At 44.1% G+C, this 23,191-nt stretch overlaps 2 protein-coding genes across 2 annotated transcripts in view; one reads left to right on the top strand and one right to left on the bottom strand.

The window, feature by feature from the left end:
* LOC311100673 (MMS19 nucleotide excision repair protein homolog) overlaps positions 1-7,356 on the bottom strand; it is a 29,620-nt gene extending 22,264 nt beyond the window's left edge. The window contains exons 1-12 of the mRNA XM_084141612.1: positions 7,252-7,356; positions 6,372-6,420; positions 6,162-6,262; positions 5,957-6,042; positions 5,737-5,811; positions 5,513-5,582; positions 5,234-5,362; positions 4,671-4,732; positions 2,612-2,698; positions 886-960; positions 704-781; positions 389-527 (exon numbers count right to left, since the gene is read on the bottom strand). Of these exons, the coding sequence (XP_083997738.1) occupies positions 389-527; positions 704-781; positions 886-960; positions 2,612-2,698; positions 4,671-4,732; positions 5,234-5,362; positions 5,513-5,582; positions 5,737-5,811; positions 5,957-6,042; positions 6,162-6,262; positions 6,372-6,420; positions 7,252-7,339 (1,039 nt within the window). The 5' untranslated portion in view covers positions 7,340-7,356. The remainder of the gene's footprint in view (positions 1-388; positions 528-703; positions 782-885; positions 961-2,611; positions 2,699-4,670; positions 4,733-5,233; positions 5,363-5,512; positions 5,583-5,736; positions 5,812-5,956; positions 6,043-6,161; positions 6,263-6,371; positions 6,421-7,251) is intronic.
* A 380-nt stretch (positions 7,357-7,736) lies between these two features.
* On the top strand, positions 7,737-22,751 carry LOC311100821 (ubiquitin domain-containing protein 1-like). Its single transcript, XM_084141791.1, has 4 exons — positions 7,737-7,797; positions 8,359-8,500; positions 21,077-21,304; positions 21,742-22,751. The coding sequence occupies exons 2-4, from the start codon at positions 8,413-8,415 to the stop codon at positions 22,122-22,124; spliced, it is 699 nt and encodes a 232-aa protein (XP_083997917.1). The 5' UTR covers positions 7,737-7,797; positions 8,359-8,412; the 3' UTR covers positions 22,125-22,751.
* The last annotated feature ends 440 nt before the right edge of the window (positions 22,752-23,191 follow it).

Here is a 23,191-nt window from a genome sequence, read left to right as displayed (position 1 = left end):
ATTAGCCTATCAGAAGCTTCTAAAGCCATGACATCATTTTCTGGAATTTTCCAAGCTGTTTAAAGGCACAGTCAACTTAGTGTATGTAAACTTCTGACCCACTGGAATTGTGATACAGTGAATTATAAGTGAAATAATCTGTCTGTAAACAATTGTTGGAAAAATTACTTGTGTCATGCACAAAGTAGATGTCCTAACCGACTTGCCAAAACTATAGTTTGTTAACAAGAAATTTGTGGAGTGGTTGAAAAACAAGTTTTAATGACTCCAACCTAAGTGTATGTAAACTTCCGTCTTCAACTGTATATACACACCACTACACAATAACAATACAAACACCTTCACCATTAGCCTCTTGTGCCCAGAACCAGATAGTTTGAGGTGGTACCTTTGAGGACAAGGTCCAGGAAGACATTGAGGTAGTCTTCAGAGTCAGAGTTGAGGATGGAGCGGGAAAGACAGGCTGTCAGGGCACCGACGGCGGCTAGGCCAGCGGACTCCACCCGCTCACTAGCGGTCTGAAACACCTGCACAGGGACGGAGAGAGTAAGGGAGGGAGGGAGGGAGGTCGTCAATCAAACTCTCCATTCAGATTATCCATTATCAAAGATTCCTCACTTAGCATTATCACAGCTCAACATTTAGGACACTTTTACAAACCATACTAATATGTTGCTGACACCCAAGCTGCAATGAAACGTACCTCTCTGCGCAGTGAGGCCCAAAGGCCTGGTAGGAATTCGGCTAGCTCTTTATGTTCATACACAGAAGCACAGGCAGTCTGCAACATAGGGAGGAAACACAGGCCATTAAGACATGGATGCCATTTACTGTACACGTAAACCATAAAGATGATCTTAGGTGAGTTTACCAACGAGGACTTACCAGGGTCTGCAGGGAGTCCACCTTGGCACTCTGAACATCTGAGTCCAGTTTCTCAATGATCAGTGGCAGCAGGAACTGTTGAAGCGAGACAATCCACAAATCATAACCTGCATTGATACTAAGCTCAAGGCCCTGGGTAGCGGTTTTAGGCTGGGTTCTGTATAAGCACTTTGTGACATCTGCTGAAGTAAAAAAGGCTTTATAAATAAATGTGATTGATTGATGAACACCTCCCTCTGCAACTGTATCCTGGACTTCCTGACAGACAGACAGACCCCAGGTGGTGAGGGTAGGCAACAACACCTCCGCCACACTGACCCAATACACAGGATTCCCCCAGAAGTGCGTGCTCAGCCCCTTCCTGTACACCCACGACTGAGTGGCCACGAACGACTCCAACACAATCATTAAGTCTGCCGATGACACAACGGCGGTGGGCCTGATCGGCGATGAGACAGCTTACAGGGAGGATGTTAGAGCCCTGGCAGAGTGGTGCCAGGAAAACAACCTCTCCCTCAACGTCAGTAAAACCAAGGAGCTGATCGTGGACTACAGGAAACAGGGGGAGCACGTCCCTATTGTCATCGACGGGGACGCAGTGGAGGAGCAATAGCTTCAAGTTCCTCAGCGTGCACATCACAGAGGACCTGACATGGGCCAATCACAGTGCCTCTTCAACCTCAGGCGCCTTAAGAAATTTGGCATGGGCCCTCGGATCCTCAAGAAGTTCTACAGCTGCACAACCGAGAGCATCTTAACCGGCTGCATCACCGGTCAAGATGTGTCTGAGGAAGGCCCGAAAGATCGTCAAGTACTCCAGTCACCTGAGCCATGGACTGTTCACTCTGTCCCCATCTGGCAAGCGGTATCGGAGCATCGGGTCTCGGACCAATAGGCTCCAAGACAGCTTCTACCAAAAGGCCATCAGTTTGCTGAACAGCTAACCCTAGCTGTCTCCCTGCTCAGACCTGCACCGTAGAAACTATTTGCACCTTAGAGACTATCTGCACATTAAAGACTATTTGCACTGATTTGCACACATATGCAAACACCCATAAACACACACACAAGCACCCAGAACTCAGACACACAGTGACAGTATCCACAGATGTTACTGTAAGCTTAATACAGGCTTTGCTATAGCTTACTTACTGATGATAATGCTATGTTACTGTGAGTAAGTATGAAAAAAATGTATGCACTCACTACCTGTAAGTCGCTCTGGATAAGAGCGTCTGCTAAATGACTAAAATGTAAATGTAATATACTATTTATTCTACTGCATAAGTCACCACCCACTTTATATTCGTAGAGTGTAAATACAGTCCATTGTTACTATGCATACTACCTCTTCTAATACTTGTCATTTTTTACATTAATATTTCATTGTTAATATTGATTAATGTACTGTCTTGTTGAGGGAGCTAGCACATAAGCATTTCGCTGCACCTTTTATACCTGCTGTAAACTGTGTATGGGAACAATAAAATTGGATTACAGATGCACCCACACCCCCTAACTCTTTCACTTGTTCACTTTATCTCTCACAAACATACAACCATACACAAAGACCATCTCTGATGTCCTCTAACGTCCTAAAAGGCTATGCATTGTGTAGTCTTGTTTGCCAGACATGGTGGATGTGGGAGGAGACTATGCATTGTGTATTGTTCTCTTGTCTACCCCTGCTGTATGTGTAGTGTGCAGTACAGTATGTCTCCCCCACCTCTGCAAAGCGTGGTGTTCCAGTGAGCACGGCCCTCAGGGCCAGTACCAGCTCCTCCTGGGTGATGCCATGGGGGTCATTGGGTGGCTGGGTGGGGGACACACACAGAGACAGTCATGGAGTTAGATGGCGGTCAACCCATAGAAATAGAATGAAATGTTTTCATTCAATGAACAAACGTCCAAGTCATCGAATGACCCTCCCTACTGCTGTAAATGCTCATCAAATTAATGTTAATCAAAAACGGTTCTAGTACACTGCTCAAAAAAATAAAGGGAACGCTTAAACAACACATCCTAGATCTGAATGAATGAAATAATCTTATGAAATACTTTTTTCTTTGCATAGTTGAATGTGCTGACAACAAAATCACACAAAAATTATCAATGGAAATCAAATTCATCAACCCATGGAGGTCTGGATTTGGAGTCACCCTCAAAATTAAAGTGGAAAACCACACTACAGGCTGATCCAACTTTGATGTAATGTTCTTAAAACAAGTCAAAATGAGGCTCAGTAGTGTGTGTGGCCTCCACGTGCCTGTATGACCCCCCTACAACGTCTGGGTATGCTCCTGATGAGGTGGCGGATGGTCTCCTGAGGGATCTCCTCCCAGACCTGGACTAAAGCATCCACCAACTCCTGGACAGTCTGTGGTGCAACGTGGCGTTGGTGGATGGAGCGAGACATGATGTCCCAGATGTGCTCAATTGGATTCAGGTCTGGGGAACGGGCGGGCCAGTCCATAGCATCAATGCCTTCCTCTTGCAGGAACTGCTGACACACTCCAGCCACATGAGGTCTAGCATTGTCTTGCATTAGGAGGAACCCAGGGCCAACCGCACCAGCATATGGTCTCACAAGGGGTCTGAGGATCTCATCTCGGTACCTAATGGCAGTCAGGCTACCTCTGGCGAGCACATGGAGGGCTGTGCGGCCCCCCAAAGAAATACCACCCCACACCATGACTGAACCACCGCCAAACCGGTCATGCTGGAGGATGTTGCAGGCAGCAGAACGTTCTCCACGGCGTCTCCAGACTCTGTCACGTCTGTCACGTGCTCAGTGTGAACCTGCTTTCATCTGTGAAGAGCACAGGGCGCCAGTGGCGAATTTGCCAATCTTGGTGTTCTCTGGCAAATGCCAAACGTCCTGCACGGTGTTGGGCTGTAAGCACAACCCCCACCTGTGGACGTTGGGCCCTCATACCACCCTCATGGAGTCTGTTTCTGACCGTTTGAGCAGACACATGCACATTTGTGGCCTGCTGGAGGTCATTTTACAGGGCTCTGGCAGTGCTCCTCCTGCTCCTCCTTGCACAAAGGCGGAGGTAGCGGTCCTGCTGCTGGGTTGTTGCCCTCCTACGGCCTCCTCCATGTCTCCTGATGTACTGGCCTGTCTCCTGGTAGCGCCTCCATGCTCTGGACACTACGCTGACAGACACAGCAAACCTTCTTGCCACAGCTCGCATTGATGTGCCATCCTGGATGAGCTGCACTACCTGAGTCACTTGTGTGGGTTGTAGACTCCGTCTCATGCTACCACTAGAGTGAAAGCTCCGCCAGCATTCAAAAGTCACCAAAACATCAGCCAGGAAGCATAGGAACTGAGAAGTGGTCTGTGGTCACCACCTGCAAAACCAGTCCTTTATTGGGGGTGTCTTGCGAATTGCCTATAATTTCCACCTGTTGTCTATTCCATTTGCACAACAGCATGTGAAATGTATTGTCAATCAGTGTTGCTTCCTAAGTGGACAGTTTGATTTCACAGAAGTGTGATTGACTTGGAGTTACATTGTGTTGTTTAAGTGTTCCCTTAATTTTTTTGAGCAGTGTATATTCCAAATGGCCTCAATGTCCATCAACATGAATCACATAAAACAGTACACAAGCTGTCTGTCAGTATTTTAACTCTGGGGTTAACCATTTCCTACAATCCTCTGCCAGATGCTAGTCAGTGTCACATGGCTCAGGTATCAGAGCACACAGGACATAGTCTCACATCAGCATTGTCTGCTGGCTGGTGTAAGTCCACCGCAGCAGCGCAAACAAACACTTACAGGGCTGAAGTCTATAGGGAAATAGCATGATGTCACTTCAAACAGCTCCTCTGTGAATTTACCTGAAATAAAACACAGACAGGATAATACTGACAGGATTGAGGAATCATTAAATAATACATGTTAAGATAAAATATACTTAAAGGTCATGATAATAATGCATGTATTAAATCTCAACCCAACTACTGGTCTACATAAAACGGGGCTTAAACCGGTCCTCTGGACTAGCAGTGTGTGTGTGTGTGTGTGTAGGGCTCCAGACTATCTTTCCCTGCTGGCGGCACTGGCCTAACTAACATTTTCAGTTGGTGGCACCAGCCCATGATTTGGTTGCACCAAAATGTTGTCACGCAATAGAGAAAAATTAGCAATCATCATATGAAATAATTCACAGTGCTTCCAGTTGGATGTGTTACAAGTTCACGCAATGCCCAGCAAACCTGGGCAACAATGAAAAACAAGATGACAACATGTACAACTAAAAAGGTACATAAAACACATTTCAAAAGTTTGGAATAACAACAGCTGCACAACAATGTGCGAGCGCACGCGTGTGTTCTCACCAAGATCATAGCCTTCATGGAGGATTTTCCTAGCAATATGGAAGGCCTGGAGAAGGTTGCGTGGGTCCCTCTCCCCATCCACTGACTGGACAAACCCAAAGACAAAGTCTGCACCCAGGCCCTTCAGCTCTGTGGGATAGGAAAAGTAGTCAATCAATGTAACAACATTCCAATAAGTAACATACAGAATATTTATTTCAAAGCTGTATCACTCTCGACAAGGATCTCTATGACCTGAGGATTTCTCCAATATAGCTACCACTCTACCTCGGCTCTTACCTGACTCTCTGGATTCCATAAGCTGGACGAGGATGTTGTAAACACATGACCGCTCCGCCAGCATCAGGGACTGTAGTGACACAGACAAAGAAAGCAGATAAACAGGGTCAGGGTGTTGCAGTGGCAGTATGAGAAACATATGGGCTTATTAACCCCTTAATAACTTCTGTATGCTCATTATTTAGGAGAATTTACACTTGACAGGGCAGGTTGGGTGTGCTCACCTGCACATGGACGTCCTGGAATAGTGATTTCAGAATGGACACTGCAGACCCAGGCGGCAACACTGAGCATTTGGTCTGAGAGGATATTTCAAGATGTTGGTCAGGGATAGGCAAGATAACACATCTATCTCTCAGTTCACTTTTGATGGGACAAAATTCACATTTCTCTAATATTCTTGTGAAATGTAACATGACAGAGGTTACTAAGCTTGAGACTTACCAGCGCTTTCAGCCCCTGTATGACATGTGGTGTGATGACATAGTGGTCCTTCAGTCTGTTCTCATAAAACACTATAAGGACTTCCACTTAGGACAAAACAAAAAGGAGAAGATAATAAATGACCTATTGACAGGACATATAGCACCCACTAAGCAAATGCCAAAGATGGGTTATGATGCCAAAGAGGTGTTATAGTGTTGACTACCTTCTCTCTCTGTAAGGTCTCCATGGCACTCCTGTAGGACACTGGAGAGGAGCTGGACACCACGGGCTCGGGTCTGGGGTTGGGAGCTGGTCAGATGCAAACTTCACAGAGACAGGATGGTCAGCTTGTTAGTGGAGGCTAGAACTGCATGACATTGAAGTTGATGACATTGATAGTGACTTGGACAATAATGATGATTGTATACATTACCCCAAGGCTTCAACCAACTGCAGTATAGTAAACTGTCCAGCCTTGAGTTCTAATGCAAAGAAAATGAAGGGCATTTCACTGTACTTGTGCATGTGACATTAAAACGTGAAAGTGCATTTATTTAACAAGAGGAAATGACAAGTGGTCAGTAGGATATATCATGCAGACACTTTAGGGGTATGGAAAGTAGGTCCAGAGTCTAATGTGTTGCGAAAGAAACTTGTTTAGAGCTGCACTAGGGTCGGAGAGAATTCCTGTGTATATTAAGATACAACGGAGCCTGTGTGAGATATGGCTCGGAAGATGTACCTCAATACAGGGATGAAAAATGTACTGTACTCCGAATTGTCCCATTATCCCAAATATTACACCGAGAAGATTGAACTCCTGTTTGTTTTTTTAGCAGTCGTTCAATCTATTGTGTGTAAAAGTTGGGATAATAGGACAATTCGGAGTACAATGCATTTTTCATCCCTGGATTGAGGTACATTTTCCGAGCCTTATTGCGCTGGATCCGCTGTCTTAATATACAAAGAAATTCTGTCCGACCCTAGTGCAGCTGTAGCAAGCTGGTCAGATCTGCTGAATAGCTAACACCATGCAGGTCATGGCCAAGAACAGCGGTCAATACATTCCCTTGAATTAAGAGACATTGATTGCCACGTTGAATAAATTGAAAGCTACAGGTACACCATATTTTTTGTCGGTGATTTCTATAGCGTGCGGTTGAACACAGGATGTAGCTTAGAGTTGTGATAGCTTGCTGCTAGCTAGCATCCTTGCCAGACATCAGTCACGCGCGATTTATGTATCATTCTTTGATTTTTATCTCAAAAACCGTATCCGAGAGAAAGGTGGCTGGAATACGTTTGGCAGCTACCTGTTGCGGTGTCTACAGCCTTGCGGTCCTGTTGTCCCAAAACGAATTCTTCTACCAAGCCCACTAGCAAGGCACTATCCGCAGCCATCGTGAACAGCCTTGGTTCAAACTGAAGTGAGCATGCGTGGAAAGTTCTTGTGGTTACCCTGAGAGCAGGGTCACAAAAAACGTTATATCATATGATTTTGAACCCCATGCATAAAGGTGCAATTCCATTTTTGCAGTGTAATACAGCTGTAGCTAGATATTTTACTAACCAAATAATACATAATCTGTTTGTTGTGGAAGTTTCCATATGCATATTCCAAAGACAACTTTGTATGTTGGAAATCTTCCATTGTATTTATTATTTGGCTAATCATTTGGCAGTTCATTTGGAGCAAGGTTGAGGACTTTCAATTGTTCGAAAGGTGCTCCCTGTAGTCGTGACGTACAATAATTTGACCCCCACCCCACTTGAGCACGCGCAGGCGTAAAAAGTTAGTGTTGCACTCTGCACCAGAAAGGGTAGGGGGATTTAAAACCAGACTGAGAAAAATGAGAAAGGTTTGAAATTCTCCACGGCGTTAAACTGAGAGCCATATCCACAATGAAACGTATTATCTAAGTTAGCTAGATATCTGTTTAGAATATTTACGTGGACGCGAGTGCATAAAAGTTTGCTTACTAATTTTAGCTAGCTAGCTTGCTAACTGTCTCGGGCAGCGACGCCTGGCAGTGAGCTTGCTAGTAAATTGCTTCATTGTTGGCTACAAAGATAGCTAGCACGCTAACTTGTCTACATTTATATTTATAGAGGAATATCTAGTGTTTAACTAATATAATCCATTATTGTTGACATTAGATTATATTTATCAAATTTAGCTTGCTAGCCATTCTGCACGTCACTACTCATTTTGGAACGTTGGATCACATCAAACAATAATTAAACGGAGATAGCTAACTTACTATCTAGCATGTTAGCACGCTAGCTAGCACTTCCGTGCTTGCTAGCTAGTTGTTAGCACATTCCCTCCAACGTTACTTTGTGGATTGTTCTATCAAGAGAAGCAACTTGACCTCGTTAATTTTGTACAGTGGATCTATATCTATTTGTTTTGCAACCAGCTAGCAGTTGGCTAATGATGGGGCCCCGACATAGTTAGCCAACTGATAATAATCATGGGAGGATGTGTTGGGAGAGAACGCGAGGACACACAGGGCCACGGTTCATCGAGGAGCGGTGGAAGGACACACCGAAAACGTGGAGGTAAATTAACGAGTATTCGTTTGGTTGTCTGAGTGCATCGAATACAAACCTAGTTCATCACATTGCATAGTAAATGTTTACCGGATACTAATTACATGGGTATGGCACTACAATGCACTCCCCAGTGCAATAATACTGGCCAATAGGATTTCCTCCTTAGGTTCTCAAGTGTATCCAATAGTACCACAAGAGTCAGAATTCCCATAAAACCTAGCGGTCAAACAAGGAAATGGTTCTGATCGTTTTTCCAAAATTCATTTTTCCCATAGGGGATTTTAGAAACACTTAGTTAAAATAAGGGCTGTGTTTCGTGTAGGCTTACCCTGGCGTGACGTTTTGCTAACCTTGTAAGTCTCTCTAGGGCAAGGTGACTTGTTAATATATTCAACTGTATTTACCCCCCAAAAATGACATACTAATTAGTTGCTAATATGGCTATTATAAAGAACTACAAATGCCTTGATGATCTGGACAAGACTGCCGAATTGAGGCAAAGGTAAGAAACTCTGGATTAACCATCTAATGTTAGCTACGTTTAGTAATTAATAAAGCAAAGGTGTCAGCTAGAGATTACGTGCAGGAGCTTGCAGGGATTTGTAGTCTTGCAATTACATTTTAGTCATTTAGCAGACGCTCTTATCCAGAGCGACTTACAGTTAGTGAGTGTATACATATTTTTTCTTCTTCTTCATACTGGCCCCCCGTGGGAATCGAACCCACAACCCTGCCGTTGCAAGCGCCATGCTCTACCAACTGAGCTACACGGGGCCCATGATGTCTACTTTGAATCTGAGAGTAAATATAGCCTAATACATTGATAAGTCACCTTGTCTGAGAAGATTTACATTGTTATCAAAACGTCACGCCAGGGTAAGCCTACATGAAACGCATCCCTTATTTTAAGTGGTTCTAAAACTTCCATATGGGTGAAAAATAATGGTGGAAAAACGATTGGAACCATTTCCCTGTTTGACCGCTAAATTTAATGGGTATTATGACACCTCCACTGTGGGGCTCTATGGACTGTGACCAAGAAACTGTAGGAGAAATGGTTCATTTCCCTTCCCCCATCTTGCAGGGCACAAATGGGAACAACATGAGTTACTTCCTCTTATCTCTCTACCAACCAATAGCTCTATAAATAGCTACCAACACAACTAGGCTACACCTGTTTTAAGAATACTGATTGGAATATAAAAAAATTAATAAAAAAAAGAATATGTCCGAAGATTGATCCACCCAGGACTCATCCATCAACATTGTGGAATATACATTGAGGGTACAAAACATTAGGAATACCTTCCTAATGTTGAATTGCTGCCCCCAGAACAGCCTCAATTTGACGGGGCATGGACTGGATGCTGGCCCATGTTGATTCCAATGCTTCCCACTGTTGTGTCAAGTTGGCTGGATGTCCTTTGGGTGGTGGACAATTCTTGATACACACGGGTAACTGTTAAGCCTGAAAAACCCAGCAGCATTGCAATTATTGACAAACTCAAACCGGTGCGCCTGGCACCTACCATACCCTGTTCAAAGGCACTAAAATATTTTCTTGCCCATTCACCTTCTGAATGGCACACATACACAATCCATGTCCCAAGGCTTAAAAAATATTATTTGTCTGGTCTCCTCCCCTTCAGCTACACTGGTTTTGAAGTGGATTTAACAAGTGACATCAAAAAGGGATCGTTCACCTGGATTCAATCCAGCGTTCACCAGGATTCACCCTGATGACTCGGTGGTGCGCGGTGCGTACAAGGCAAGCAGGTACGAGCTCTGCAAATCCTTTAGGCACGCAAAAAGACAATACAAACTCAAACTTGAATCGATGTTCGACAACTCAGACTCGTGATGCATGTGGCAAGGACTACAGGCTATCACGGCACCACAAAGGCAAATCCAGCTGTGTGATGCCCACTGACGCCTCCCTCCCAGACGAGCTTAACACATTCTCTGCTCGCTTTAAGGCAGACGATACCGAGCCATCCAGGAAGGCTCTCGCTCCTCCGGATGACCAGACGCTTTTGCGCTTCGAGGCTGATGTGAGGAACTCTGAAATCTCACAAATGACTATTGCCCTGCACATGCACCCCTGTCATCATGAAGTGCTTCGGGAGGCTGGTCATGGCCTGCATCAAGGTCAGCATGCCGGGCACACTGGACCCACTTCAATTTGCCTACTGCTTCAACAGATCCACAGAAGATGCCATTTCCATCGCTATTCACACAGCCCTAACACATCTGGACAAGATGAACACCTATGTGAGAATGCTGTTCATTGACTACAGCTCAGCATGCAACACTATTGTCCTCTGCCCTCTGCTGTACTCCCTGTTCACCCACGACTGCGTGGCTTTGCACGACACCAACTCCATCAAGTTTGCTGAAGAAACCACGATTGTAAGCCTGATGACCAACAACGAGTCAGTCTATAGGGAGGATGTAATCGAACTGGCTTTGTGGGACAGCAACCTCTTCCCCCAACGTCAGCAGAACAAAATACTTGATTGTTGACTTCAGGAAGCAGAGGAGGGAACACACCTCGATCCACATCAACGGGACTGCGGTAGTTTTAAGTTCCTCTGCATCTACATCACAGACCATGGACCAACACCACCACTCTTGTCAAGAGGGTGCAACAGCACCTCTACTTCCTAAGGCGGCTGAAGAAATTTGTCATGCCACCTCGGGTCCTCTCCAAATACTACCACTGCACCATCGAGAGCATCTTGATCAGTTGCATCATAGCCTGGTACTGGAATTGCTCCGTCCACGACTGCAAGGCCCTGCAGCAGGTGGTGAAGATGACCAGTATATCACTCGGGCTGTGTTTCTACCCATCCAGGACATCTACTTGAAACGTTGCCTGAGGAAGTCCCGAAGCATCATTAAGTCCCCACACACCCCAGCCACGAGCTGTTCACTCCCTTACCGTCGGGAAGACAGGAACTGTTGTAGAAACTATCTACAAGACATCAGACTTCGCGGTGTAGAGGCATTTTTAAGGCACTTTTCTGCAATTCTACACTTCTCCATGGACTTGAGATGCATGTTTGCAGTTTTAAAGCAAATTTCCTGCGGTTATACATATTCTGCCATGTTGAGAGAAACATTTGCAGTTTTAAAACTAATTTCCTGCAATACTATGCATTTTGCCATGGCTAATGCTGTGTTTTTTTGCTCAAACATAACACAATTAAAGGGAGACTTTGGGATTTTGTCAATGAGGCCCTTTTATCTACTTCCCCAGAGATTGGAATTTGCATAGGCTGTGGGTGGCTTTTGACAACTTATTTGGGATTCCTCATGTCTTACTCATTAGTAGGTTAAAGTTTGGTCCAAATCGGATGTTGGGTACTACAGTACCAGTCAAAAGTTTGGACACTTACTCATTCAAGGGTTTTTCTTTATTTGTACTATTTTCTACATTGTAGAATAATAGTGAAGACATCAAAACTATGAAATAACACACATGAAATCATGTGGTAACCAAAAAGCTCTTAAACAAATCAAAATGTTATATTTGAGATTCTTCAAAGTAGCCACCCTTTGCCTTGAAGACGGTTTTGCACACTCTTGGCATTCTCTCAACCAGCATCATGAGGAATGCTTTTCCAACAGTCTTGAAGGAGTTCCCACATATGCTGAGCACTTGTTGGCCGCTTCTCCTTCAATCTGCAGTCCAACTCATCCCAAACCTTCTCAATTGGGTTGAGGTCGGGTGTTGTGGAGGCCTGGTCATCTGATGCAGCACTCCATCACTCTCCTTCTTGGTCAAATAGCCCTTACACAGCCTGGAGGTGTTTTTTGGGTCATTATCTTGTTGAAAAACAAATGATAGTCCCACTAAACGCAAACCAGATGGGATGGCGTATCGCTGCAGAATGCTGTGGTAGCCATGCTGGTTAAGTGTGCCTTTTAAATTCTAAATAAATCACTGACAGCGTCACCAGCAAAGCACCCCCACACCACCACCTCCATGCTTCATGGTGGGAACCACACATGCGGAGATCATCCGTTCACCTACTCTGCGTCTCACAAAGACACATCGGTTGGAACCAAAAATCTGAAATTTGGACTCATCAGACCAAAAGACAGATTTCCACCGGTCTAATGTCCATTGCTCGTCTTTCTTGGCCCAAGCAGGTCTCTTCTTCTTATTGGTGTCCTTTAGTAGTGGTTTCTTTGATCTTAGATCAAATTAAATTTCAACAAAATAATGTTTCGGTAATGCCAATCTTACCTGTTTCTAACTACAGAAACAATTTCAGAACAATCTGAGATGGTCTGTGTCATGGCTTGCTGAAATTACATGGAACGTCTCCACAGTCTTGGCCCAAACCTAGTTTTGACTTTAATAGAATGTATTCCTACATGGCAGTACTGTATATGAAAGGGATACTTCCTAGTCTTGCGGATATGCTTTTCAGCTCTGTTGGTTCACGGCTGAAATTGGCCTACTTCAATGTTGACATTGCAGAGGTGAAAGCAGGCTGTAGGCCTCTAGGCACAGAAATCCCTGTATTTATTAGTATCAAGGGAGGGGAGGAGCTATGCTTGTAACTTAATTTGCACTCAAGATTATGCTTTCTGACAGCCTGTAGCGGTGGGCTATTTCTTCATGTCCTGAAACAATATGAAAAGTAATGTTCTTTAATGCAATAATGTCTGTAAAATGCATTTTACCAACTCCCCAGTGTGGTGTTATCTACCCCTTCATAACTTCAACCCATTTAACAACTTTTTACAACTTTTACAAGCCCCACATGAGGAGCACACCCTGCTATTGCATCATGTGGCTGCAATGTTTCTCCAATGCTGTGGCAACATTGATTCACGATGGGTTAGAGAGGAGATACTCCCTGGCCTTCTCTGCAATATCTGCACACCTGCAAATAGGCCGTAAAACATTTCCAAACTATTTGCTAGATTGTGTTGCCAAATCTGATGTTAAAAACTGGTAATTAAGACTACACATTAGCCTAGCCTATTCATTTTTTCCAGAGTCCTAGTCTAGGCTAAAGTTCCTTCAGAAAGTATTCATACCTCTTGACTTGTTTCACATTTACAGCCTGAATTCAAAATGGATACAATTGTTTTATTTTACCTCGCCCATCTACACACACTATCCCATAATGCCAAAGTGAAAACAAGTTTAGGCATTTTTGCAAATTTTTGAAAAATGAAATACAGAAATATCTAATTCACACCCGTGAGTTAATACATGTTAGAATCACCTTTGGCAGTGATTACAGATATTAGTCTTTCTGGGTAAGTCTCTAAGAGCTTTGCACACCTGGATTGTATAGTATTTGCCCATTTATTATTTTCAAAATTCTCCAAGCACTGTCAAATTGGTTGTTGATCATTGCTAGACAACCATTTAAGTCTTGCCATAGATTTTCAAGTAGATTTAAGTCAAAATTGTAACTCGGCCACTCGGGAACATTCCCTGTCTTCTGTGTAAGCAACTCCAGTGTAGACTTTCCTGCTGAAATCTCCCAGTGTCTGATGGAAAGCGGACTGAACCAGGTTTTCCGCTAGGATTTTGCTTGTGCTTAGCTTTTTTTTCTATTTTTTCTACTGAAAAGCTCCCCAGTCCTTTTAATGATTACAAGCATACCCATAACTGATGTTCCCAAAAAAAACACAACATCTGCACTGAGCAAATTTCAGGTATACTTTAGTGCCTTGTTGCAAACAGGATGCATGTTTTGGAATATATTTTATTCTGTACAGGCTTCCTCCTTTTCACTCTGTCAATTAGGTTAGTATTGTGGAGTAACTACAATGTTGCTCCATCCTCAGTTGTCTCCTATCACAGCCATTAAACTCTGCAACTGTTTTAAAGTCACCATTGGCCTCATGGTGAAATCCCTGTGTGGTTCTCTTCCTCTCCGGCAACTGAGTTAGGAAGGACGCCTGTATCTCTGTACACTCTAAAAATAAAAGGTTCCTGGAGTATCCTTTAGGGATTCTTCAAATTGAAACTGTGGGGGAACCCCTGTAAGTTCGAAGAACACTTTAAAAGGGTTCTTCAAAGAACCCCTTTTAATTGATCCTCAAATAACCTTTTGAACAACCTTTTGGGGTTCATTTTTGAACTACCCCCCTATTATTGTTGTTATTAATTAATAATAATACGCATAACACAATTTTAGTTGTCAGTGTTTATCATTTTAGTAGCAAAGCAGAATAAAAAAAATTATATATATATATATGAGGTAAACTCCCAGCAGAGCCCCAAGTCCAATGGGTATATCCTCTGGTGTGTATAACCTCTGGCGTTGATGTTCTCCGTATCCATAGCCAGAATGATTTTACAGTGCATGGGGATCGAACAGGTTTCCTGTTATATTCATCAGAGGTGTAGGGAGGGTGAAGTCTGTGAGTCCAAACAATTGTCATTATACAGATGATTAACAAAACATGCACCCAACAGTATTCATACCTTGGTTTTTGTGGTAAATGTGAATGGAAAAACTGTTTTGATAATGGTTTTCATACACATACCTTGTCCATAATGTAGAGGCCTGTGGGATTTTCTTTGAAGAGGTAAGGGAGGAGGATGGTACATGTGATCTGCATAACATACCAATTCACTTACAAATAATTATATATGTAGGGTACAGAGATGAGGTAGTCATTAAAATATGTTAAACACTATTATTGCAGACCGTGTGTCCATGCCACTTATGTGACTTGTTAAGCAAATTGTTACTTGTGAACTTATTTAGGCTTGCTATAACGAAAGGGTTGAATACTTATTGACTCCACTTTGACATGTGTAGGCCAGTGACCAAAAATCTCAATTTGATACATGTTAAATTCAGGCTGTAGCACAACAAAATGTGGAAAAAGTCAGTCAAGGGGCGTAAATACTTTCTGAAGGCACTGTAAATGATGACTGGAAAGTCTTCGTCCATTTTCCCAAGACTTAGCCTGTATGTGGAGTTGAACATGTATTGTGTCCCTTACAACGTCATATAGTGTTGCACACACCTGTGTGCTGCCTGATCCAACAGCTCTCGTAGACTCGTCCACCACTATACCTGAGTGCTAGTAGGAAGACCCAACGTTACACTGCACTCCCTACAAATCATACAGTGTGTCCTCCCGATTAGTTACTCCTTGTAAGCTGCCTGCACTATAAATAATTTGTTTGGAGGAAAGGCGACCTTTTAGATACTTGGCAACTGTCTTTGTTGCTTAGCCTGCTTGACAATGAAGACCAGAGAGACCTCTGACTAGTCATTTTAGGACCACAATCGCCGGCTCAGCATTCTCCCTCCTTTGAACCTTTTAAATGCTTGCTCGGTTGCTAGCTAACTTGGGTTAGACCTGTTTAGTACCTGCGACAGACTGAGCCGACGTCGCACTCCGGTGCCGACTTTAAAACTCAGCTGCTCAGTTTGGCACCATGTCCTGGGAGACCGGGACCCTCCTCTCTATGCCATTCTGAGAGCTTCTTGTCAGCTGTCTGCCTGCGTCCAATTAAGCCCTCTCTTAGGTTATGTGGTAGAGACACAGCCAGGATGCATTTTAGAGGCACTGTGTGCTGGGCCAGGCTGGTGGTGAAGGACCACTTTAACACAGATGCTGAAAAGTGTTTTCCTGGGAAGGCTGCCCCGATTAGGTGTGCAGTGCTAATTCAATGCTAAGCATGGCAAATGTTTCAGATGTACATGTGCAGTACTGTCTGCATGCTCTAATTATATGTTTTGGGGGGGGTCACTGGCAATGTAGGGATAACTTCTCCAGACGGGCAGGCCCAAACAATCCGTACATGTCTTATTAACTGTTGTATCAGTGCCAAGTGAGACGTTTGGAGAATAGGAATGCACAACTCCCATATTTAGTGTGTTGCAACTTCTGTTGCACTGTGTATATAATCTGGACCGGGAATGGCACAGAAAGGGAAATATTCAGGCACTCTGTTATTGTCCAAACAACTCCAATGTATGCTCGGAATGCCTCCTTTGCGCTGTCATGCAAATGTACAGAGCCTAGATTGCTCTGGTCTGTGTTTTATGGCTCACCTGGCTGCCCGGATTCTGGCAGAGAGGGTATGACTTTGTTATGATGATGACGAGTAATGGATTATAGCTATAGGTGTATTAGTCTCCATGGATTAACTAACGCTGCAAAGGCAGGCTGTGGCATAGCCAGAGCAACGTAATATGGATCAGCTTCCAGAGTATCTTTGTAGGGCAGTTTTAAGGGCTCTAGCGTTTTCATTTGTCTAGTACACCAAGCAATATGGTATTATGACCTTATTGTACGGAAGCTATAGAATATCATATTATAATGTCGTCATGATATACCAGGCATTGACACCACAACATTTTTGCTCTAGCTTTGCCCATGGTAATGGCTGCCCCCCATTGTCTAAGCCCCCTCAAACATTATTTTAATAGGTATTATTCACCTTGCCTCAAATCAATGTTTTTGTATAAATATGAATGACTTCATCAAATGAATGGTTGCTGGTATTGAAGTCTTGTTAGGTAATAGGCTATCTACTATCTAGTCTATTCTACTTGAAAATGTGGAATAGAAAGCGCTTGCAGCCAGCAGTTGGAGGAAGTAAAAGTGTCTGAATTGGGGCCTTTGCAGAAGTGATGTGGGACACCCCTTGGCCTATCATGTCTCCCAGAATCGTCTACACTTGACAGGCCAGACATAGTGCATTCGGAAAGTATTCAGACCCCATGACTTTTTCCACATTTTTGTTACGTTACAGCCTTGTTCTAAATTTGATTAAATAGTTTTTTCCCCCTCAATCTACACACAATACCCCATAATGACAAAGCAAAAACAGGTTTTAGATTTGTTTGCAAATGTATTAATAATAAAAAACTGATCACATTTACTTAAGTATTCAGACCCTTTACTCAATACTTTGTTGAAGCATGATGTTACAAGCTTGGCACGCCTGTATTTGGGGAGTTTCTCCCATTCTTCTCTGCAGATCCTCTTAAGCTCTGTCAGGTGGATGGGGAGCGTCGCTGGACAGCTATTTTCAGGTCTCTCCAGATGTTAGATTGGGTTCAAGTCCGGGCTCTGGCTGGGCAACTCAAGGACATTCAGAGACTTGTCCCGAAGCCACTCCTGCGTTGTCTTGGCTGTGTGCTTAGGGTCATTGTCCTGTTGGAAGGTGAACCTTCGCCCCAGTCTGAGGTCCTGAGCGCTCTGGAGGGATGGTGCCAACTTTCCTCCAGACTTGACGCTTGGCATTCAGGCCAAAGAGTTCAATCGTTTCATCAGACCAGATAATCTTGTTTCTCATGGTCTGAGAGTCCTTTAGGTGCCTTTTGGCAAACTCTAAGCGGGCTGTCGTGCCTTTTACTGAGGAGTGGCTTCGGTCTGGACAATCTACCATAAAGGCCTGATTTGGTGGAGTGCTGCAGAGATGGTTGCCCTTCTGGAAGGTTCTCCCATCTCCACAGATGAACTCTGAAGATCTGTCAGAGTGGCCATCGGGTTCTTGGTCACCTCCTTGACCAATGCTCTTCTCCCCCGATTGCTCAGTTTGGCCAGGCGGACAGTTCTAGGAAGAGTCTTGGTGGTTCCCAACTTCTTTCATTTAAGAATGATGGAGGCCACTGTGTTCTTGGATCTTCAATGCTGCAGAAATGTTTTGGGACCCTTCCCCAGATCTGTGCCTCGACACAGTCCTGTCTCGGAGCGCTACGGACAATTCCTTTGACTTCATGGCTTAGTTTTTGCTCTGACATGCACTGTCAACTGTGGGACCTTATATAGACAGGTGTGTGCCTTTCCAGATCATGTCCAATCAATTGAATTTACCACAGGTGGACTCCAATCAAGTTGTAGAAACATCTCAAGGATGATCAATGGAAACAGAATGCACCTGAGCTCAATTGAGTCTCATAGCAAAGGGTCTGAATACTTATGTAAATAAGGTTATTTGCTGCTACAAGACCATGGTGCTTGCCTACGGAGCTGTGAGGGGAACGGCACCTCCGTACCTTCAGGCTCGGATCAGTCCCTACACCCAAACGAGGGCACTGCATTCATCCACCTCTGGCCTGCTGGCTCCCCTACCTCTGCGGAAGCATAGTTCCCGCTCAGCCCAGTCAAAACTGTTCGCTGCTCTGGCACCCCAATGGTGGAACAAGCTCCCTCACGACGCCAGGACAGCGGAGTCACTCACCACCTTCCGGAGACATTTGAAACCCCACCTCTTTAAGGAATACCTGGGATAGGATAAAGTAATCCTTCCACCCCCCCCCCAAAAAAAAAAAAAAATACATTGTAAAGTGGTTATCCCACTGGCTATAAGGTGAATGCACCTATTTGGATAAGAGCGTCTGCTAAATGACGTAAATGTTATTTCTGTTTATTTTTATTAAATTTGCAAAAATGTCTAAACCTGTTTTTGCTTTTTCATTATGGGGTATTGTATGTAGATAATTTAATCAATTTCAGAAGAAGGCTGTAACGTAACAACATTTGGAAAAAGTGAATGGGTCTGAATACTTTCCAAATGCACTGTATGCAGCAGACATTCCCTATCAGGTGCTAGATTTATATAGCCAGCGATGTGCAAAGTACACCATGCCCCCATACCCAGATGTTAACATGTTTATTACATGTGGATGCCCTTGCCTGGGATCTAACTTTGGGAGTTGTTGAAAACAAGTATGTATAACTTAACCACAGAGTTTATAAACCCAGAGGGGCAACATTATGAGACTTCCGAGAATTCTTGCAAAACATACCAAGCAGACCAGGCCGGGGTTTGGGGTTGGAGAAGTCAATGAGAGAAGAGACATATTCTTCCTTAGTTGTTCATTTTCTCAAAATCTAAATGCAAAACCTGGATTCAAGCCAACGTCTTAAGTAGTTGAACATGTTATTACTCCAACCTTGTGAAAGTGACAAACTGACACGTTGTGATTTTAGTCAAAAACAACTTTATATCGAAGGAGTGCCTTTGATTTGACGGCCTGCACCATTAGACCCGGTGATGTGTTTCTGCGTATGAGCTTAACTAGCCGACGTCACCATGACATCGCCTTCAAGTGTGATCAGGGATTTCTATTGGAGAAGCAGTTTCTGCCTATCTTCATACTATAGTGTCTTTGACTTAACTGTATTGTGTAACCAGATTTTTCTGCCATTGAAATCCTTGAGTGGGCCGCCTAAGCGCTTTCTTGGGTCGCATAAGTCTAAACCGTGTAAATGCAAAAAGAAACAATCCCAGTTTTCGGGATGGAAAAACTCTTTCAGTGTGAACTTAAAACGACTAAAACCGATGAGGGTATGTAGAAAAGATAATCTATATATTTTTAAAAATCTAATCTTTGAGAACTAACATGATGACTAGACCGGGCGTGCGCTATTGCACCATGTTGATTTTGTCCATCCATATGCGATCAGGACACGCAGGTTGAAATATCAAAACGTACTCTGAACCAACTTAATTTGGGACAGGTTGAAATGCATGAAACATTCATGCAATTTAGCTAGCTAGCTTGCTGTTGGTAGCTAATTTGTCCTGGGATATAAACATTGGGTTGTTATTTTACCTGAAATGCACAAGGTCCTCTACTCTGACAATTAATCCACAGATAAAAGGGTAAACCTTGTTTCTAGTAATCTCTCCTTCAGTCTTCTTCTTCTTCCTTGGATGTTATATGGCGGTTGGCAACCAACTTTAAGGTGCATTACCACCACCAACTGGACTGGAGTGTGGACCTCAGTCCATCTTTCAATCACCCACGTGGGTATCTGCTCCTAAAAACTAATGAGGAGATGGGAGAGGCAAGACTTGCAGCGCGTCAAGCATCAACAATAGAACCAAGTTCTATTTTAGTGCCTGGCTATGCAGATGCGCATGAGCAGTTTGGATGAAATGATTGAAAAACATGTATGTGTAAATGTATTTTGCATCGCTCGTGCGTGTATCGCGAGTGGTGTGGTCTGCATGTTACAATCACCAGAATAAAAGCTAGACAGTCAGGGAGAATAGAACATTCTGTAAACAATAAATTTAACAGTATAGATTATTTGAGCAAAATAACACTGCATTAACCATGGCAAAATGCATAGAATTAGAGGAAATTAGCTTTAAAACTGCAAACATTTCTCTCAGCTCCATGGAGAAATTTGTAGAATTGCTGGATTTTCTGTTGTTAAATTCAGCCACGCCCCCTGCCACGCCCACCACCTAAGCCGCTTTTGATCCAGAAAAAACCCTGGTAATGTGTAGGCTATAATGGGTATCGGCACAAGGGTTGGGCGGTATGCAGATTTTCATACTGTTCCTGTACCGTATCGGGGTATACGGTATTACCGTCGGTGCACACAATGCCCCCCCCCCCCCCACCCCAGTGTATACGGTATACCACCCAAGCCTATATGGGATGCAACCCAGTATACTGTATATTGCCTGAGTAAGTGACTTAAACTCTACCTGTTTCAATGCAAACTGTGTAACAATATTGTGGCACATAGTCTATAGGTTGATCATGGGTAAAAAACATTCCTTTAAATAATACAGTATACACCTTATAACAATGTAATTTTTGTTGTTCCTCCCTGCAGGTCGCAATGAGCCTCTCAAGAAGGACAAGCACAAGTGGAAGAGTGACTACCCCATGACGGAGGGCCAGCTCCGCAGTAAGAGGGATGAGTTCTGGGACACGGCCCCGGCCTTCGAGGGACGCAAGGAGATATGGGACGCCCTGAAGGCGGCCACTGTGGCCCTGGAGTGCAACGACCACGAGCTGGCCCAGGCCATAGTGGATGGAGCCAGCATCACACTGCCTCACGGTGAGTACCACAGACAAGACCTGGTTCATGCCATGGTGAAGGAGCCAGTATTACACTGCAGAACTGTGATCTGGGGGAAGCTATGATACCTGGGGGCACGTTTGATTTTAGATTTTAGTCATTTAGCAGACGCTCTTATCCAGAGCGACTTACAGTTAGTGAGTGCATACATTTTTCATACTGGCCCCTCGTGGGAATCGAACCCACAACCATGGCGTTGGAAGCGCAATGCTCTACCAACTGAGTTACAGGAGGAACCTGAATAGACTGTCGGTACATTTGGTTTGGAACAATGGCGATATTACACCATGCTCTGTTTGGACAACTGTTAACCTGATAATAAAATCAGATTGTTTCTTTGATTCATGACAACTTCCTGTGCAGTTGTGAAATACCACATTTAACAACCAAACATGTTTTTCCTTTGTGTGTTCCAGGGTCCCTAACGGAGTGTTATGACGAGCTGGGTAACCGCTACCAGTTGCCCGTCTACTGCCTGGCCCCTCCAGTCAACCTGATCTCCGAGCGCAGCGATGAGGACCCCAGTGACAGCCCCGAGCCCACCGCTGCCCCCAAGAAGGAGTTCCAGCTCAAGGTGCGCCTTTCCACGGGCAAGGACCTGCGCCTTAGCGCCAGCATGGCCGACCCCATCGGGCAGCTGAAGAAGCAGCTGCAGGCCCAGGAGGACATCGACACGGCCCACCAGCGCTGGTTCTTCTCGGGCAAGCTGCTCACGGACAAGACCCGCCTGCAGGACACCAAGATCCAGAAGGACTTTGTCATCCAGGTCATCGTCAACCCACAGGCCCCCATTAACTAGGTCCCAGATGAGAGGAGGAGTGAAGAGGAGGGGTGATGAAGAGACCGGACTGGGTAAGAGGAACCCTGGATAATGGCTGTACCGCTGCGCTTTAAAACGGAGAGGTGTTTTTGGGGGAACAGAAGGGAGAGACTTTTCAATGTCTACCATTTTAAAGAGTGTGATATATTTTTTAATGTGTGACTTCTCTGTGGGAGGGTTGGTTGGTCAATTGATTGATCTAGCCAGACCAGACCACTCACTCTGAGAAGGGTTTTCTCTGTGTCACTCACCACACTAACTCTGGAGTCACACTGTCCTCTGAGCCCTCTACCCTCCCCCTGCAAAAATGACCCAACCCAAATCACAGCAGAAATGCCCTACAGATGTGAGACTGCAGGTGTGAACTGAATGGCACGTGCAAGGGGTCTGCGTCTGCACTAACGTTAACCAAGTGCCAATAGAAATCGCAGACTCATTTGCATTGGTTGTAAAGCACATCTTTTTCTGCCCGATACTCTGGCATGGATTCCTACTATGATCCTCCCTCAAGTGAAATACAAACTATTTTTCTCATTCTTACTCTTAAATAAGCTTTTTTTGCACACTTGATTATACTTGCATAGTAGTTTGTGTGCCTTCAAGGACAAAAACAAAACAAAATCTCTAGTTTTACTGCTAAAGCCTTCTGTCTAGATTCAGGAATAATCTTTTCATAGATCTATAAAAATCATAAATACACTGCTGCCTTTTTCGATTATCTGTCTATCAGTTGTTGAAGTTCAGATGTACTGTGGTGTTTTCATGGATGTTTTCCACGTGTTGTCACCCACCCCTATTTTTTTATGTACATGAAAAGTGAGTGATTTTAAAGAGCCCAGCCCTCGTATGCTGTGCCACATTACAATCCTGAGGTGAAATGTGAAGCTAACCATTTCAGAGCTATAGTGAAGATGATTGGAGAAAGCCTCTGTTTAATACTGTACTGAGTGTACAAAACATTAGAAACACCTTCCTAATACTGAGTTGTACCCCCTTTTGCCCTCAGAACAGCCTCAATTCGCCGGGGCATGGACTCTGCAAGTGTT

Source organism: Coregonus lavaretus (assembly GCF_964263955.1).
Source record: "Coregonus lavaretus genome assembly, chromosome: 25".
Lineage (NCBI taxonomy): Eukaryota > Metazoa > Chordata > Actinopteri > Salmoniformes > Salmonidae > Coregonus > Coregonus lavaretus.
The sequence above is the reverse complement of the archived record's forward strand: the minus strand, read 5'-3'. Positions and strand labels throughout refer to the sequence as shown.